Source organism: Dipteris shenzhenensis, chromosome 19, assembly GCF_047967505.1.
Source record: "Dipteris shenzhenensis isolate YYH24624 ecotype China chromosome 19, Dip_SZ_1.0, whole genome shotgun sequence".
Classification (NCBI taxonomy): domain Eukaryota; kingdom Viridiplantae; phylum Streptophyta; class Polypodiopsida; order Gleicheniales; family Dipteridaceae; genus Dipteris; species Dipteris shenzhenensis.
Window position 1 is genome coordinate 49,024,208 of NC_141614.1, and position 20,406 is coordinate 49,044,613.

The 20,406-nt window shown below is 43.1% G+C and overlaps 1 protein-coding gene across 2 annotated transcripts in view; it reads right to left on the minus strand.

The window, feature by feature from the left end:
- Positions 1-2,959: 2,959 nt before the first annotated feature.
- Positions 2,960-20,406, minus strand: part of LOC147890581 (histone-binding protein MSI1-like) — a 44,837-nt gene continuing 27,390 nt past the window's right edge. Inside the window, exons 5-6 of one of the 2 annotated variants that reach the window (XM_087390439.1) lie at positions 3,932-4,027; positions 2,960-3,435 (exon numbers count right to left, since the gene is read on the minus strand). In XM_087390439.1, coding sequence (XP_087246565.1) covers positions 3,204-3,435; positions 3,932-4,027 — 328 coding nt within the window. In that variant the 3' untranslated portion in view covers positions 2,960-3,203. Of the gene's footprint in view, positions 3,436-3,501; positions 3,801-3,931; positions 4,028-20,406 lie in introns of those variants that run through there. The other variant, XM_087390440.1, reaches the window with a different exon arrangement.

Below are 20,406 nucleotides of genomic sequence, written 5' to 3' on the forward strand. Positions count from 1 at the left end.
GATCCGAGGAATTCAAGATAGGAAGGGCATTTAGTGGGGGTACAATCACATGATCATCTAGGGGCTACACTGCATGGAGAGTTTCAACATGTCCCAGAAAATGAGACATTTAATAAAGTCTACAAGCTTTCTAGATATGCTCAGCACAATTGGAGGCACATGAGAAGAGGAACAACATACACAATAGGTGGGGTAGTCACTGTGGTACCGAGTTTAGAGGAATGACAATAGTGGGAGGAACTTGAGGCGTAAGTGGTGGAGGAGCTAGAGTCACAAGTGGCAGGGACTCACAGATACAAATGGCAAGGGCACATGTGGCAGAGGAGCTACAGTCACAAGTGCTAGGAGACTCATAGACATAGAGGTTGATGGCAATATAGACTCAATGGGTGGAGGGCATGCTTTCTCAATTAGTCTAAGCTTAGCTCTCTTGTCTAGTAGAGAGTCAAATGAATCACTAAGAGGAGTGACAAATAAAAAAGGCATCCTCAATCAATTGTTTGGTCCCCTAAAATAAAATAAAAATGCATTCAAATAATCTCTCTAGAGAAGGTGAATGCCACTTTATGTCTCTCCTTTTTAAATCTTGACCACATCTGTGCTACCCTAATAGAAATGTGTGTCCAAGGTGTTGGTAAACTTAGATACAAATGCATGCAAATCGTTTCACATGAACAGAACCAAAATGAGACAACTAGAGACTTCTTATAGAAGATTGGAAACCTTTATTGCTTCACACACAATGAAAGAACTCTACTTAGAGACTAAGACACCTCTACACATCCCTACAGGGCTTGTTGTGGAGATTTACAAGAGGACAATGCTATCTTGAAAGCCACAAAGACTTGACACATGACCACACTGATAATCTAGATGAAGAGACCGCACAGGCTCGCAAAGGCTATTAAGCTCTCAAGCACTCATGCACATAGCATACACAAAAAGTGCAATTCATGTGATATATAGACTCCACAAACCGCTTGTAAGAGCGATGAGCAAGACGTCCACCACCGTGCTCTTCATATCCTCCTACCAGATCATGTTGCTACGACTATGGCTAGCCAATCGAGATGCAGAGTCACCTTCTAGATGTAGCCAAGAGATGTTGTCCCTGACTCTCACGGACACAATCCTCGAGAATAGGGAAGAAAGGAGAAGTCTCTCTAGATAATCACCTAAAGAGGAATAGGTAGAGGTGGCTATGCATTGAAGCCATGTGTCAACTATCCTCCTAGAACCCCATGAGGTTTACCACTAAACTTTTTCTAACACCCTCCCATAAACTGAGTGGGAAGAAAATTAGACTTCGACTACAAATCACAAGCACAAGCCAAAATTTTTGCCATCCTAGTCAAGAACCTTGCCTATATCAAAAGGCATAGTCCTCATCTAAATCTATTATGAGAGGTCCATCTTCTACTACCAGTCCAGCTATATTTCCATCTTCATTGACCACGAAAGATTTGGAGCTAATTCCACCATTCCTATCATCAAACTCCTTCTTGTAACAAATTTTTTCCTCGTGACCATTACGACCATAGTAGCTGCACACGGGCATGACTCACTTCCCATTATTTTTTACTTTTTATTTACCTTTAACTACAAAGGCTTGCTCTACAGTACCTATAGAATTTAACTCTACTCTCCTCTCTTCACTAAGAGAATGGAAACATCATGAAAGATGAGTTCATCAGAATTCACATGTAACACAATCATAATCTCGTTATACCTTGTTGGAAGATTGGTGAAGAGGATAGCTTTAGCATCATCATCATTGACTCTCACTCCCAAGGCCTAAGGTTGCTATGTAACATAACCCCCTTTGGACTTGTAAATCAAAAGACACAAGGATGTGTGAATGTCATCTTTTGGATCAAAACAGGGAGTGCGCTCTCTATTTTGGTCCAAAAGGCGACATTTTCACATCCATGTATCTTTGCAAGTTGTTAAAATTTGATAATTTTGACCCAAAAGATCAGTTTTTAACATCCCTGCATCTTTTGATTGTCAAATACCAAATTGAATGACATAGCATGATGTAGATGAATATCATGCCTTTTTGCACCATCTAAAAAAATTATGCGCTTCAAAATAAGAATTTTGTGAATATTTGATCAATTTGCATTACTAAATCTAAAGCAAGATTTCCCATAATAGGGAGCGAGAAGACGCTATCTAGTTTGCACAAAATAGAAAACCAAGTTTAAACATCCTCTACCTTTTAATTGCACTTGGGGGTTCACTCTTCACAAATCCATTATGCATGTGCAAGTAAGCATGTGTTAAAAATTACCCCTATTCTTGCATTTTTACATTTTCTCAAGTAATTGATTAAATCCCTGTATGTGTTTCACATTTTCAATCTTTAAATTATGACACTCCATAAATCTACTTATATAAATTACGTTTAAGTTGCTATTTTATAAATCCCCTTATGCACATAAATGGCATGCAAGTCCCCCCATTGAAAAAATACCCCTCAATGCACTAAAGTGCTGTGTTGTACATGTTTATGAATGATCCTCAGGATAACTGCCAAACCCAAATGGGACTACGTTAAAATAGTACTTAACTTTGGATTACTCAATTTCAAGAAATGTGACACATAACCCACCTTTTGAATACTCTCTACTTCAAGAAATTATTTTATGACTCTTTCTTTGCTTGCTTGATTTTCCTACCACTTCAACAAATTGTCACTTGCCTTTTTGGGCTCGCTCACTTTTTCTTGCTTGCTCTATCGAACCGCCTCGCACATATGCATGTGTGCACGTGCGCCTGTACACATGTAATTAGGTACATAGGATACAAACCTTTTAAGAAAAGGAAGATAAAGTCTATAACATTGATACCAAAATAAAATCTCTTTTGGCATTTCAATCAAATGCATATATCTATCACTAATGTGTGATTGAAGGACTGTATTAAAGTAAAATTAACTCTTAAAAAAGAGATCATTGCTACAAATGTATAATAATTTTACATTATGTACAAGATCATGCTTTTGGCTTTGAATATTTTAATACATCCCCATGACATCATTGCCCACTGCCAATTATACATGTAGACCACAATGATTGCCCACTGCCAATTTACAATGATTTTCCACTGCCAATTATACATATAGACCATGATAATTTAATTACAGAAGGGGTAGGTTCTTCTTGAGTGGGATCCAAAGAAGCTGAAATTCAATCATGACTTCACGCCAAGCCAGGCATTTCATCAGGTGGTACATCATCATCATCATCATGATAAATGTTCTCAGCCATCTGCCAGATTTGAAGAATATTGTCTTCGGCAACACTTGCTATCACCCAATCTTCTGCTTGGTTCCAAGAGAAATCGGAAATCTTGCTTGTATGTCCTCCATGAATAAATAACAGCTCAGGAGGCCCATCCTCTGCATCCTCCGGAGTTTGCTCTTCCCCAATTCTGCCACAGTACCAATTGAATCATGATGCAATGAAAACACCAGAAAATATTATTGCTATGGCACATCTCACAATATGACAACTCGCCTGAAAAGAAGAAATAGGGGTCATAGATTCCAAAAAAAGAAAAAACGGACAAAGAGGACACAAACAGCAACTTGTAGGGTGAGTATGATTGATTGGATACTGATGCCATGTCCACTATAGGTAACCGATGGGATCAATAAACAGGACAAAACGTTTTTGAATACTTTCTTCTAGGTGAATGGGATGAAGGATAATGCCCTCGCAATATTTTATGGAGCATGTGCCCTTGTGCAATAAAGTTGCAATCTTTACATGTTCCTTACAATTGACAGTTCAATCCTGCAGGGTTACAGAATGGAATGTGTTCTTCAGATGTGCTATTATTCTTAAAATGTAACTAAACCTTTCTTATTTCAACCCAGAATAGCTTGCTCAATGAGAATATAATGCATAAGAAATAAGCGATCAACCTGCTGAGATCCCAAACCATGAGCCTTCTGTCTGCACCACAGGAAGCCAAGATAGTTTCATTTTTGGGACTCCAGCCTATTTGAAACACTTCATCCCTGCAGGCATCATGTCAACAGAAAGGGAAGTTATAGTTAATAATGCTGACTGATTCATTTGTAACAGCCTTTTGCAGATGTCAAATCACAAATGTCCCTAAAAAGACGAATTCTCATAACTCAGAGAATAAAACTAAGCTCTTCCCTTGTGCATAGGTTTTGGGAGGGCACAGTGTGCAGATTTGCCTTGACAGAGAAAAGAAACTCAGACTGTAGCACACTAAGTACCAACTGAAGAGTTTAGTGTAATGCAAAGAAGATCGTTGATGATGTACATGTGATATATAGACCATGAACAATGCCATCCGGCTTTTCCCTTGATCTCTGTACACAACCTTTCAAAATGCAAGGATAAACAGCAAGTGTTTGTCTTTCCTGGGCTATTAATCATCCTGTGTCATAAATAGGATATAAGTGTGATAAAGATATTACTCAAAGGAACAAACTCTAGGAATGTGTAAGGCCACAACAGAGGCCAATATTGCCCCAAAAGCGTGGAGGCAAAGAAGAGTTTATTAACATTTTTGAAAGCTATGTTGCCACGATGCGAGAATCCGATTCTCTCATGAATATGATTTTGCAAGTGATCTCTTTGCATTGGACATGGGTCCAATTGACATTGTCTTGGGATGTGATTGGATGAAATCCTTAGGGGAGTTTCATGTTGACTTGAAGCCATGACTCTCCGCTTTGCACATAAGGGCAAAACAATGGTATTCCAGGGTTAGACAGCCCCAAATGTAGATCATTTCAGCAAGCAAGTTGGCCTGAGAGCTCAAGAATGAAAGTGCGTTGAATGTATCGGTGCATAGAGGCAGCATTCCCACGGTGAAGGATATGGAAATGCAGCATTTACTCAGTTTTTACAGATATGCCATGTCAGTTACCTCCAAAGAGGGATGTTGGTCATGCCATCAGTTTGGGAGCCTGAATTAACCCATAAACAAAGCTCCATACCGTCTTTCTAAAGTGGAACGAGAGGAAGTGGCAATACAGATACAAAAGTTGCTTGAGAAGAATTTCATCTCTCATAGCACTACCCCCTTTGCCTAAGAAAGATGGTTCATACCGTATGTGCAATGTTTATAGGGATCTCAGCAAGGCTACTATAACAAAAAGATTTCCAATTTCCAGTATTATTGATCTATTGGATGATCTAAAGGGTGCTCAGTTCTTCACAGAGATAGATCTACAATCAGGCTACCATCACATCAAAGTGAAGAGGGTGATGAGCACAAAACAGCCTTCTGCACGGAAAGCTTTGTATGAGTTCAAGGTGATGCCCTTTGAGTTGACGACTGCACCAGCCACCTTTCAAGCACTCGTGAACCAAATATTGATGTCACTTTTCTTCCAAAATGTGCTGGTTTTCTTTAATGACATCCTCATTAACAACAAGAGCAAACAGGAGCGCATTGAGCATGTCAAACAAGTGCTGGAAATTTTGAGGTTGCATTAGCTTTATGCAAATTTCCTTTTATGGCAGAAGAGGTTAAATAGTTGGGGCATATTGTGAGCAGAGGTGGGATTCGAGTGGACCCCACAAAGGTGAAATGCATGAGGAATGGCCACAGCCACCAAATCCCACCTAGCTGAGAGGTTTTTTGGGTCTTGCTTCCTTCTGGAAGCAATCTATTCGAAAATTTGCCAAGAGGGCAGCTCCACTTACGGACGTCTTGGGAAGGATTCCTTTTTGTGGTCAAAAGAGGTGCAGCTCAGTTTTTAAGACCTGGAAGTTTCCTTGACTCGTGCACCTGTGCTGGTATGACCTGACTTATCACGGTCATTTATTGTGGAGGTAGATGCTAGTGGCAAAAACTTGGGGCTGTTCTACAACAAGAGCATGGTGTAATAGCTTTTGAAAGCAAAAATTTTGATGCCAAAGAGCTCAACTACCATGTTTATGATCAGGAAATGTTGGCCATCCTACATGCCTTCAAAAAGTGGCATCACTACCTGTATGGGAGCAAAATCAAGATCAAATCTGATCATAGGACACTCAGATTTTTTCCTCACGTAGCAGAACATATATGGCAAGTAAATGTGGTTGGCTTCAGTGTAGTCCTATGATTTTGGCATGAGTACACGAAGGGAAAAGAAAATGTGGTTGCACATGCCTTTTCCAGAATGTAGGCTTGCATATTGTCTACAGTATCTACCATTTACCAGGACTGGATACATGGCACTCAAGAAGGGTACATGCAGAATTGTAGGAGCCCTCATGCTAGGATCATCCTCAATTTAAGTTGCAACAAGCTGTTGTGGTTCCAAAAACTGGGAGCTGTTAGCAGCAGCCCATGCACGACCACACCCCTCCCAGACAGCCACTAGTGTCCACTGACTCACTGGAATACCCAAACAAAGGGTGAAAGCATAAGTAGCCTGCCGACAATCCTTACAAGCACGAACTTGCTCTACAAGCATGCACTATGAATCACCCTTGCCCAACCAGGCCTCTCCAAACACAGCTCACAAGCCAAGCAAGGATAAAAAGAAGACAACCAGCTTACCGTGGTCAATCAAGGAGCATCCAAACGAGCTCATACACAAGCTTGAGCATATATTTTGTACCTTACCCTTGTCAATCAAGGAGCATCCAAACGAGCTCATACACGAGCTTGTATGGGTTACATATATTTTGTACCTTGTCTCATAGACTCGCAAGGTCTCCTGAAGACATTAATACACCTTTCCTCTCTCTCTCTCTCTCTCTCTCTCTCTCTCTCTCTCTCTGTGTGTGTGTGTGTGTGTGTGTGTGTGTGTGTGTTTCCAACCTATTCTCTCTCTCTCCTAGCTGCTCATTTCTCCTGCTAGCCTTTGTGCTGGGATCTGCTGCCCTCTGGAGGTAAACTCTTATTCATTCGCGTCCTTGGTTAGTGGTTGAGGGTCGCTGTGCATAGCTGGCAGCCTGGATAGGGGATAGATGTGAGGCTAGAGCTCGCCCCTCTTCCAAGGACAGTGGGTAGAGTCATTCTGGCCCTATTTTGATTTCCATTTTGTCATTTTTGGAAGCTTGTTGTTGCTTTTTGTTATTCGAAGTTCCCCCTTGGCCATTCATGCTACGGACAGACACCCAGTTACAGAGGGTGTGCCTAGATTGGTGCCAAAGGGGCAGTGTGTGGATTTTCCTCCAGTTTTGGGGTCACGTGTGCAGTTGGATGTCTATGTCGATGCAATGTCGCCTGAGAGGATGGACATTGGCTTATGGGACTGCCAAACCCTGTGTAGCAAGCTGGATGCCTTGTGGAATGCTTTGCAATGGACACAAATAGTGGGAAAATGCCTTAGCTTTGCCCTGGCAGATGGGTTCTAGGATGTACTAGGGATTGGATGGAAGTTAGAAGCCAGGAATTGGCTTGGACAGTGAATTTTCCAGTGCAGCAGAGTGCAAGGGAGTGAGCCCTTGTTGGAAAAGCAATTTTCCATTGTCCGAAGAATTAAATAAATACCGGAAGGGGCGCCAAAGCATTTGGGACCAATCTACGTCTCTTGCATTTGTTTTATGAGCAAGGGCACTCTAGCCTCCCTTTCAGTGTTTTCAAAGTTGTTCTAATGTGGCTGTAAATGGTGTGAATGCTAAGATAGTTACAATTTACTGCCCTTTAGTTAATTGAAGGCCGGTTTTATCAACCATAAGCTAGACTGGAATATTTTCCTTTCTTGGTCTTTTGATCACAGGTTATTTGGGTGAATAACCATCAGCATTTCTTAATGGCCTTAGGCAATCACAAAGAGGGCTCTTTCATCCCTCTGTTTGGCTGTTTGTCTTGGATTTTAATACCTTTGGATAAGGTAAATTTCTAATTTTTACGGGCCAAGAATAATCATTTCATAGAGGGACTTGGCATACTCCACTCTGTCCTTGGTAGTATTTTTTCATTCGTTGAGCTCTTGTGGCTCAAGACCTTTCTATTGCCAAGCACTTTTATATATGGCAAATTTTCATAATAAAACTCTTCTTTGTCAAGGGATTGTTGCCATATTTGTTTGGGAGAGCCGGCCATCCTAAGAGTGCATTTGTTTCGAACGGGGATGAACATGTCACGCTTATGTTTTGCTGCATCTCAATGATAGACTCGTCTTTTATTTTGGTGATGCCTCGACAACAAAATGTTTCTGGGATTCCTTGGAGATGTCACTTTCTTAGTGACACAATTTTGTTGCTTTATTCATGCTTGTATCTTCATGGTTTTTATGCGACAAGCATTGAATTATTTCTTACCCTCTTCATGTGGTGAGTTGTGTCGGTGAACACCGTGTCCTCGATAATGCTCAAAACCCTTGTAATAAGCCTGTAATTGATAAGGGCTTCTCCAGTTTTATGTGATCTGATGATTGTTCAATACTCTACCCATTTCTTATTGAGGTGGAGTGTTGAGATTTGTACATCAAGATGACTAGAGGGGTTAAATATACTTCCATACAATTGGTGGACGTGGACATTGGATGAGGTTTAGATTAGAGGATGAGGACTTGATTCCTATTTACTGGGTGGTCACCCCCCTTTGTATAAGTGGACCATCCTAGCCTAGAAATCTTATCTATCATCCCTCACAAAGTTGGGAATGGGCATACATGAAGCCAAAAAAAATAGAGGAAACGAAAAAATACACGCCGAATTCAGCACCCTGCACCAAACCTGAAAAAAACGCACTTATTTGACCTCAAGGTTGTCTTCCACTGAGCCCAAGACCTCCTTCCTTCAATTGTTGGCGTAGACCACTTGTGTAGCAACTATAAGCTCTGATACCATGTCTCAAATAGGGCAGTAAACCTCTAAAACGCCCACAATGGAATAAGTCGTCCCAAGGATCCACACTACTCTCACGTCTCACTCAACACATGTGAACACAAGTATAGATGGAGAACACACTACCTAGAATATACACAGCAAGATATGCAATGCCACAATGTATCATCATACTGAACAATGTGTGGACTCATCAAGTACAAAAGATGTTCCACGCAAGCAGCTAAGATGTTGTTGTACCTACAAGCAAAATTAAGATCAAAGCAACTACGAAAAATCTGCTCCTAACTCTAGTAGTGCTCCCTCTCCTCCACATGCCTTCAAAGACTTCTGTAGATTGGTTAAAGAATGGAGCCAAATTGTTGTTAAAGTCACCTCCCATCAGTAAGCCCCCAAATGAGGAGTGCGTCGGGGAGGTTGACTTAGGGTTAGGGTTTCCACATGGGCAACCCATTGGCTCCCATGTGGGTAGCAAACCCAGAGGGAAAAGGATGGAGAGAGGGCTACCACCTAGCCAGAGCAAGAAAACAGAGAAATATGGGGCTGCCACATGGGCAGCAAACAGGCTGTCATGCGGGCAGCACAAGGGCAGGAATACCTGGCAGTTGGAAGTTGCCATGGAGGACAACAGAGGCATGGCAATGCCACGTGGCTGTCCACGATTGGAGAGGACAAATCTGCACAGGTAATCCAGTAAAGAAATACGGCAATGGCATCAGCACTGGTACAGATGGCATCAGCAGCAGTATGGGACTGACGGAAGGCTGGACAGATCTGTGGCAATGATTTAGTGCGCAGACAGAGGCTGATCTACAAGGCAGGAATCCACTTTGGTTGGGCATGTCTTTGGGCTTGCAAGAGACCCCAATGGGGGGGATGGAAATAGGCTCGAGGTGTTTGGTCCACTGGCTGCCTGCCATGTGGACAGGAGGGGCCAGCAAAAGCCCATCTATAGGGCTGGAGAGGCAGCCACCCAGGCCGATCGTTAGGGCTGACTGGTCAGCCAGGACTGGTCAGCCAGTAGGGGGCCACTAATAAAACAAGGGGCCTTGGGGCCTCATAAGTCACTCACCAGGAGTCCAAGAAGGGAGCAAATGTCACAGGGACGTGAAAAGTGATGTAAAGTATCTTCGTAACTCAACCTACGCTTAACCCGGGGTTAACCATGGTTAAGTGTTGTAATGGTTTGGCCATGAGGGATTGGCTAGAGGAAGTGCACACTTCCTAGAAGTTCCTAGGGACAAAGTCTAGGTGCACCACTAGGTCCTAGGGGCAAGGCAAAGGCTTTAAAAGAGGCTTAAAAGATAATGCTTCCAGGCCGAAAGAGCATGTATGACAGCCAACATCTCTTTCTCATAGATGCCAAAATTCATTTCAGCATCCTGGAGCACTCTACTCTCGTATGCCATGACTCTTCCATCCTGCATAAGTACCCCTCCTACGCTGTTCCCACATGCATCTGCTTGGACAACGAAGGGTGTGCGAAGATCTGGCAAAATAATCACAGGATCTGAGCAGAGTATCTCCTTCAGTAGGTCAAAAGCTGGAATTTCTTTGGGACCCCATCTGAAAGTGTGCAGATTGTGTGTCACGAAACAATTGAGGCCCAAAGTGTTGACAGAGAGTCATGCTCCACCCTATGCAAGACACAAAGGCATTGATGCCACCATCAAAGCTGTGGAGCACTATTTCTTTTGGCCAGCATTGAGAAAGGATGTCGAGGCATATGTCAGAACATGCATCACCTGCCAAAAGGTGAAATATGACAGGCAAAAGCCAACTGGACTGCTGCAGCCCCGATCGGCCCTGGCAGAGCATTGCCATGGATTTTATCTTTGATCTTCCTCGTACACCATCAGGACATGATGGGATATGGATCATTATTTGCAGATTCAGCAAGCAAGACCACTTCATTCCTGTAAGGAAGAAAATTACAGCAAACTAGATGGCGAGACTCTTTATGTCTCATGTGTTTAAACATCACAGGATGCCTCAATCAATTGTCAGTGATCGAGACCCGCGGATAACAAGTCATTTCTGGAGGGGTATCTTTGAGAATATGGGTACCACGCTGAATTTCTCATCCTCTTTCCATCTAGAATCTGATGGGCAGTCCGAAAAAGCCAATTCCACTGCCCTTGATCTTCTCAAATGCTATGTTTCGGATCAGCAATCGAAATGGGAGCAATTTTTGCCACTTGTTGAGTTCGCGTACAACAACACTGTACACTCATCCACAGGGAAAGCCCCCTTTGAAATTGTGTACCTACCATTCATACGAAAGAGAAGATTTTTGAAGTGGACAGATTTGTGGAAAGTTTGGTTGTTGCTTACCAGAAGGTCAAAACACCCCTCCAGAAAAGCCAAGAGAAGCACAAACAGGCGGTAGATAAGCATCGTTGCGAGTTACTCTTGAAAGAGATATCGGGCGATTGGGTACTGCTGCGTTTTCAGAAAGCACAACTCAGGAAGATGAAAGGCAAGACGAAACTGTACACAAAGCTGAAGATGCGGTATTATGGTCCTTTTCAGGTTTTTGAATGCATTAATGATGTAGCTTACAGGCTGAAGCTACCTGCCACTTGGACCATACACAATGCCTTTCATGTGAGTTAAATGAAGCCTTTCCAAGGTGATGTGCCTGCTGACCTGCTTCATGAGGATCGGCCCTAGGTGGAAGAGTTGGATGAAATCTTGGTTCCAGAACAGATTTTGGCACATATGGAAAGAAAAGTAAAAGGTAGAGTTTCCCGTCGCTACCTAGTGAAGTTCAGGAATTATCATGCACTAGATGCCAGGTGGATGGAGGAGGGTGACCTCGTAGAGTCACCTCAAATTTTGCAGCTCTACCTCGACGCGTTTCAGCTTGCACCCACTGCGTTACAGACTCCTACAGGTTTAGCAGAGCAGAGATCTGGAGCATTGCCTGGTGCTCGAGAGGAGGGTAGCACCTCCCCTTGATTCAAACTACTCATGTATTTGGGGATCGCTTGGTAGCACCGATTGTCTCACCCGAGATGCTACTTGCTAATAGTATTTCTGCCGTGAGGTCTCCATGATGGGTGTTCATGACACTCGACATAGAGGATGCATTGATGAATGTTTTGACCCTCGAGCTCTCCTAGCCCATATTATCATTACAGGTTGTATCGTACAGATGATGTATATTCTGGTATGGGCTATTTCTGCCTATTTGTACTTTTTCAGCAGCAACCTAGGTAGTTTGCTATTTTAAGAGGAGGGTATGTCATGGGGACGTGAAAAGTGATGTAAAACTCAATCTACGCTTAACCCGAGGTTAACCATGGTTAAGTGTTGTAATGGTTTAGCCATGAGGAACTAGCTAAAGGAAGTGCACACTTCCTAGAAGTTCCTAGGGGCAAAGTCTAGGTGCACCACTAGGTCCTAGGGGAAAGGCAAAGGCGTTAAAAGAGGGGTCTAAAAGTTGGGCCCAAGGACAACCAACGTTGTCCTTGGAATGGGGGTTAGGACTTTAATGAAGGAGCAAATGGCAAGAAGGAGGTGCCATTTGTCATGCATGTGTATGCATGCCCTTCCCCCATCTTCCATCTCTCTCCCCTCACTCTCCCTGAGGTGTTGAACGTTTGTGCAGTTTTGGAGCTGCAGGAGGAACTTTCCCTACTGCTTTTGGCATCCTCTCTTAGGAGGACTTAGGCACAAATCCCAAGGCAATCATTTCGGGGAAAATCTGTGGACCATCTTTCCTCTACAGCTCTTTCTTGTTCACCCTCCGCTCTCTACCTTCATTTCTCTCTCCTCGTGATTGCTGGAAGACACCTACATCCTGCGAGGAGCCTGGACAGAGAATAGGTGCAAGGAAGGAGCTCGCCCCTCTGCCACAGATAGCGAAAATTGGTTCCAGGTTATGTTTTTGCTTGTTCTTTCTTGTTTTGCAGCTTTTTGCAATGCATGCATGTTGTTTGTAGTCCTTTCAGGACTCCTACAGGTTCTAGCAAAAGCACCCAGAGGCAAGGGTGATCCTATGGTAGGCCTAAGGACAGTGTGGATGCATGTGATAGAGGCTGCCTTGAGCTCGTTTGCCAGTGGTTTGGATGCCTGAATGCCTCTCAAGTTGGGTCAGATCAAAAGTGAGTGCCTGAGTATGCCTTGCCAGTGGAAATTCTAGTGGTGCACTTGGATTAGATGCCTTGAAGACAAGTAGAGGATTTGCAGAGAGGAACAGGGTTGAACCCCTATTGTAAAGCATTTCCATTCAGAAGCATTAAATAAATACCGTAAGGGGCACCAAGGCATTTGGGGCCAGTGGGTGCACTGTGTACTATTTTCATTGAGCAAGGGCATCACCTTTGTTATTGTTGAAGTTTGTTTCTAAGTTGTACCAAGTGATAGAAGTGACTGAAGCTTGCATTGTGGCCATTTATGAAGCTTATGATTGAGTAGAAGAAGATCAGTGCCCTTTTGTTTATCGAAGACCGGTTTCAGCAAACTAGAGCAGCAGGGAGCCTGCCTCAAAGACCAAGATATGGACAAGGGAGGTGGCTGCCATGAGCAGCAGACAAAGAGCGCATGAGGATGAAGACCTTGGCTGGCCTCCAAGGCAGCAACTGGGAGTCAAAAGAGCCATTTGGGCATCCAGAGGTGCAGATTTCAAAGTGCATATTGGAGCAGGGCACAGCCAGCCAGAAGGCTTACAAAGAGGGAACGAGAGAACCCTGGGCCTCCCCATTGGCTGCACATTGGGCAACAAGGAGGTCAAGTCTTCAAGGCATTCACTACCTCACAAGAAGCTGTCTAGAAGGACAGCTTGGAGGTGTGTTTGTGGGCATAAGTGACCAAGTCTACATAAGCTCAGGGAGGAGCACATGGACCCAAGGGGTCTAGAAGTGCCACGGTTTAGGTAGGGACAAAGGACCACGGTCTGGTGAGACTCTAGACCTCTGTTGTACTGTGTCCGGCTGTGGACGGAAATATATTTTGATGATTCTATATCTCTCGAGCACTGTCTATTTACTACTCTACACATTCACTCATGGTTGTTGAGTAGACATAAGTGAAGAAATTTTGGACTCCGTACTTAACACTTCCACATGCATTCCTGGGATGCTCTATCAGCTTCCGCATGCATTCCTGGGGTGCTCTATCAGTCTTCCGCTGCAAGATACCCTCTGTAGGGATTCATTTCTAACATAAATGTCTACATATCGATGAGGCAATGTGGTACATGGATCAGTTTCCTAATTAGATCAAAGAAGGATGCAAGTGCAGCATTGACCTGACACAAAGTGCCTCTTGAGTCCATTCAAGATCCTCTTTCCCTTTCTACTCAAATCCTTCCGTCTGTACCATGTAGACTTTCTCTCCTAGTACTTTTCCATTTCTCAACAGAAGAAAAATGTATCAGCACAATCAACACCAATGCCTCTTGCAACTCACCCGGCTTTGAATGCTCCCATCATATTTGTATTTTACATCGTACATCCATTTTCATATTTTATTTCCTTACCTTGTGGCGACTCCACAATATCTTACATATACCTAGATGAATCCAGGAACATTCCCAAACTCATCCTCTAAAAACACAACATAGTGCAGTTTCAATCTCATGATAGTCACTCACAAGGTTGAAAACCATAAACTCCATCATGCATAGCAGGGACTAGCTACTATGACATCCCCACTGACGTCATCAGCACCCAACAGTGGGTGTAGAACATAGTGTAAAAATATGCTCACACACATACAAATCCACACACCCACACATACCTGAGCATCCATTTATACAAAGTCTTCGTACTGAGTTTCTGTCGGCACTCCGGAGGTGAAGGGCAGACTCAGCCATAACGAAGGCTAGCACTAAAGGAGAAGGCTAATCAAAAGGTAGTCCAAAATCTCTTCATTCAAGCTACAACTTCTTGTGAAGTCTATAAACGTTTTCATTTTAGTCTCTTCCCAACGAGCATCTAAATCTAAATCTAGCTGATAGGGCAATGCACCATTTAAGATAGAAAGAATTATCACAATACCAGCAGGCCGCAACTTGGACGAAAACTTCACAAGGTGAAATTTACATGTCCGCTAATACGGTAGAAGCATATACCTAGATGAATACAGGAACATTCCCAAGCTCATCCTCTAAAAACACAACATAGTGCAGTTTCAATCTCATGATAGTCACTCACAAGGTTGAAAACCATAAACTCCATCATGCATAGCAGGGACTAGCTACTATGACATCCCCACTGACGTCATCAGCGCCCAACAGTGAGTGTAGACCATAGTATAAAAATATCTTACATAATTTGATTGTGCTCCCTCTGCATAGCATCTGTTCATCTTTCTACCTAGAAGCCTCATTTAAGTTTTCAAGCTCTAGAGAATCTAGAAAATCTCTTATTGATGCAATAATGCTTGCAGTCTTTCAGCCATTTTAGGGTCTTTTCTTTCACAGAAAGGACTCTATTAAGTATGAAAGAAACTCCAAAAGCAAAACTCAATGGAAAATAAGTCCCTCCACTCCTTAAGAAAATAAGTCTTCCAGGTAGGGGCTGCCCATGAAGGCCCCTGCATGCTTCCCCAAATGGCCACCAAGGAGTATACAGTATATGTCCAAATACTAGCCATTGTCTGTGCAGGATGCACCTAGGAACCATCCAAGGCTTCTATGCATCTGGATCTCGTTATATGCCATCCGTCAAAGATTATGGTGCATCCATACGGACTCCAAGCTTCCTTGAGTCCCTCCATGTCTTTATTAATTAATCCCACCTGCTTCTTCAAACGTGTGGTGCGAAGAGTCACAGAAGTAGCAGGTGTAAGGGATGATGCTCTTGCTCTACGAATAGCTACAAGTGCATGGTAAAACTTGTAGGCAAAAGTCCTTGTAACATTGAAGGTAATATTGCAAGCATAGAAAAACTGCTCCTCGGCAATTTCAGCCTCTTGCTTCAGGCATGGTGTCCAAAGCAGCCTGTATAGGAGTAACTCTCGGACTGTTAGCTGTTGGACCAAGTGTCCTCTTGGCAGGAGGGCGTGGAGGATTGATGTCATAGCAGACAGCCCAACTGACATGGATGCCGATGGAGTAGTGGCATGTAGAGGCTCAATAGGGACACTCGCAGTCCCATGCACATGTGATGTCAATGCAAATGGAGCATACCTGCGCCCTCTTACTGTGAATGTGATATACCCGAACCCTCCACATCCTCGGTATCTGACTGGGATGATGTGACAATTGTAATTGCCTCTATGCCCAACTTTTGTTGCCCAATCAACACATTAGCTTGAAGGACCTAATCTGTGACCACAAGATGGAGGAGTGGTTCAATCTCAACAGATTTAGATGGGGTGCCTCCATGTGCCAAGAAGATACCCTCTGAAACGGTATGGCAAGGACCTTTACCCTAGCCTTTGTCCCATTAAAAATGTGCTCGAACTCGAGGGGCAAATCCCGTCAATGTCTCACCAAAAAACTTGCATACTGACCTCCTTGTGCCAGATGTGCCATATCTCTTTATAAAAACGATATCCTGCCATACATCCCACCTTGTATTTCCATCCGCACGACGTCTCGAGGCCATGGTATGGATAATGGGATGAAAAAGGGCTTAGAAGTGTTGGACGGAAGGCAAGTAGAGGATAGAGCAAGGCATTGGTAAGGCTAGAGGCTACAGCAAGAGTTGGAGAGGATAGAGCAAGAAGTAGACATGGAGAGGCTGGAAGGATAGAGCAATGGAGACGTAAAGAGGCTAAAATAGGGCTATACCAGCTAGGCTAGAGCAATGGAGAGGATGAATAGACTAGAATAGGGCTATACCAGCTAGGCTGGAGAGTATAGCAAGGGCAAGTAGAGGGTCTAGCAAGGGAGGGTAGAGCTGAGAGTGTAGGAAGTGATGTGTAGGGCAACCATGGAGTTGGAGGTGTAAAATGGTGCAAAGCCGGAGAGCGTGGCGAATTTATACCAGCCATTTCACCCAATGCACTAGCGCTTCGCCCAATTCAACGAAACGTTTCACCTAGAAATGTTTCTACAAATTTCGCCTGGGCAAAATGCGTTTTTGGGTGACACTGAATGCTGAGCCATTTACGTTTCTCTAGTCGACCATCTTAAACCACCAATCTGCTAGGTTCTTGAAATTTTTGCATTAATTTCCTTCCTTGATTTGCAATAGCCATCTTGGTGTTTTGGGGTTTTATCTAGAGTTTTATGAGTTTCTTTCGTTCGCTATGTGTCCTCCTCACCTTCAAGTTGAAGCATAGTTCCTAGAAACACATTTTAGGCATCCTAAAATGCCGAAACATTTCGGACCTGAAATATTTCCGTGAAAACACGGCAAGCATTTCACTATATTAATTTTAAACACATTTTTCTCAAAAGATAAAAGATTACCTTATTTGGCATTTCAATGCCATTTCAATGCAGCTGTTTTAAGGAAATCCTGAAATGTTCAGAAACCTTAAGACCTTTAACTAAAATATTTTATTGTGACTATGGATCAAAGTCAAGACTTTTAGACTCAACCATGGTTTCATGAGAATCATCCTTGACACCTTCACCAGTAACCAATTTTTTATTGCTTCAGTTTACAAACAGTATGGCTTTACATATTCATCATGGTCAATAAAGATATATCTTTTTGACTTTGTATCCCCTTTTATATTTTTCCTTCATCAAGAAAGTGCAATTACAACATCCCTCGCGTGTGATATATTAGGTCCTACCAATATACACTTCTTCACGTGTTCAACCACCAATGGATTTGTAGGACGATGGACCGCTCTTGCAGCCACCCTATTCTGTTGAGAAGTACATCGGGCAGATTTTTGTCTCTCGGTACCTTTCCATTTATAGTAGATTTCAAAACACTATATACTCTCCCTCATTGTATTATCTTAGAGTTTTCACTTGCATACTAGTATGTCTTTCAATTATCACCTTCAAATTCGAACTAGGCAAACACTAGGTGTTTCTTCATTACAAAGTCAATCCAACTCTTTTTGCTGAAATCAGCTTATGAATGTTGAGAGATATTAAGCTCCTCCTTTGACCTTTTCCATAATTTTTCACAAATATCAGTATGCATAAACATGCTGTAGCAGAACCATGTTTCCAAAAGGTTTCAAAGAGAGATAGAGAGATAGGATTAAAAAGAGAAACAAGGACCCCGCATGGGATCCGGAGAGGGATCACCCCCATCCAAAGATAAACCAGAATATTTCTCTATTTCAATGATGTTTCGCTTTGATAACAATAGCAATCTGAGAAATTCAGACAGAGCCAATGAATCTAGAAGTTCCTAAATATATAATAATCATTTTAAAATCAACTCCTTGCAACTAGGAGTGAAATAATATCCAAAACTGTACAGAAGTGCTCCAAAAAGATCCTGAACAAAAGCCTAGCCCCAAAAAATATATAGAGAGAGGAGAGACTGCAGATGGAGGACAGAAGGCATAGCTAGCTGTGGGTACTGATTTCTAACATCTTGCCTTGTATAGGTTTGTGTTGGTATCCTATTCAACAAGAAATTTGATATATTGATGGCTTCTTCTTAATATTGATTTAGCAAAAGCTTTTCAGGTGGCTTCAAAGTGGCGACTGTATCATGTCACAGGCCATTCGGAAACTTTTGCTGGAAGAAACACAGTATATTGGAAGCTAGAAGCTAAAGATGGACGGTAGGATGCTGGCAGGTGATGAAAAAAGCAAGCAAGCAGATACAGAGAAAATTGCAATTCATTAGGAGGAAAGATTGAATGAGGGGGAAAGGTTAGAACTAGAAGAAAGAAGCATAAAAGCTGAATAGCTAAGAAAAGTAGTGAAGTAAAAACTGGTTCTCATTTAGTTAATGTATTTAGTTTTTACAATAAACAATTATAACTTCAATAGGTTCAATAAACAGAAAATAAATAGGAATAAATAAACTAATCTTCCTTTTACCTATGTACACAAAATTTTTCCCAATCCTCTCTCTCTCTCTCTCTCTCTCTCTCTCTCTCTCTCTTCCTTTTACCTATGTACACAAAATTTTGCCCAATCCTCTCTCTCTCTCTCTCTCTATCTCTCTCTCTCTCTATATATATATATATAAAACACAGAATGTGTGGTCTGCACTTCGCCAGCTCCACAACCAAAAAGCACTGGATTATGAGGGCCTCCAGACAGAGCATTTCGCACATGGCCAAGAGGTTCTAGCCCCAATTCTTGCACATATGTTTAACCTTGCAGTTTGTCATGGCTTCCCACCAACATGGAGCACCGCCACTATCATACCGATACACAAAGCAAGAGAGCTCATGGACACTGGGAACTATCACACCCTCATGATTGGCCACACATTGGCCAAGATTTATGGATCGGTACTAGAGAGGGAGATCAGCAGTCATACAGAGGCACAGGGGCAGCGAGCACTAGGGCACGCCGGATTTAGGAAGCAGCACTCTACTCAGACCACATTTTTACTCTGAGGGCTGTCATTGAGGAGGCAAGGTTCAAACATCAGAAAGTCTACACATGTTTCGTAGACTTTAGAAAGGCTTTCGACACACTCCCACGATCCCGTACGATCAGGAGACTACAGGAGATACAGATTCCAGAGATGCTAATTTGGGGAGTGATGAGCCTATATGAGTCAGTCAGAGGTAGGGTCCGTGCTCCAGGTGGTCTATCGGATTGGGTCGAGAGCACAATTGGAGTGAAGCAAGGCTGCCCTCTCTCACTTGTTAGAAATGACCCAACAGAGGGTACACGCAGCGGAAGACTTATAGTAATGCCTAGGAGCTCACACAGTGTGTGGTGTGGGTGTGGAATCACAAACTTCTTTACTTATGTGCATACAATAGGTGTGCAGACTCATCAATAGACAATGAACCAACCAGATAGAGAAACCACCAAAATATATATTTCCGTCCACAAATATGGACACAATACAAAATAGACAGATCCAGAGTCCCACCAATGGTGTGGTCCTCTGATCTTACCACAAGATACTTCTCCTATCCATAGTTGCACGAAACGCACGTTTCGTGGGAGGAAACGGAAACGGCGAAACGGAAACGCCGTTTCGTCAAGAAACGGCGTTTCGTTTTTGTTGTTTTCCCAGAAACCCTAAAAACGGGTTTTCTGGGTTTTCTTCCAGAATTTCGCCGCGGCCCGCTCCGTTTTTCGCCACCTCCCGCTTTCTTTCAGCCTCCTTCCAGCCTCCTTCCAGCGTCCTTTCAGCATCCTTCAAGCTCTCTCCATCCCATCCTTTGCTCTTGGACCTGCCCTCACCTCCATCCTTCTCTGAGCTCTCTCCATCCTCTTCATCCTTTGCTCCATCTTCTCCATCCTTGGCAGCCTGCTCTCCTGACTCCATCCCTCCATCCTTCTTCTCTCCATCCTCTCTTTAATCTTACCTTCTACCTCTCCATCCTCCTCCTCTCCATTCTCCTTCACTTCTACCTCTCCATCCTCTCCATCCTCTCCATCCTCTTTTACCTCTATCTCTCCATCCTCCTTCTACAGTCTACCTCCCATCCTTTCTCACGAGTCACTTGTGACCTCTCCATCCTCCTTCTCACCTCTCCATCCTCCTCAATGCCGAGAGATGCTTATTGGGTCCATGTCTCCCTCCTGGATAGTTATAAAGGAGGCGGTGGCTCCAAGAAG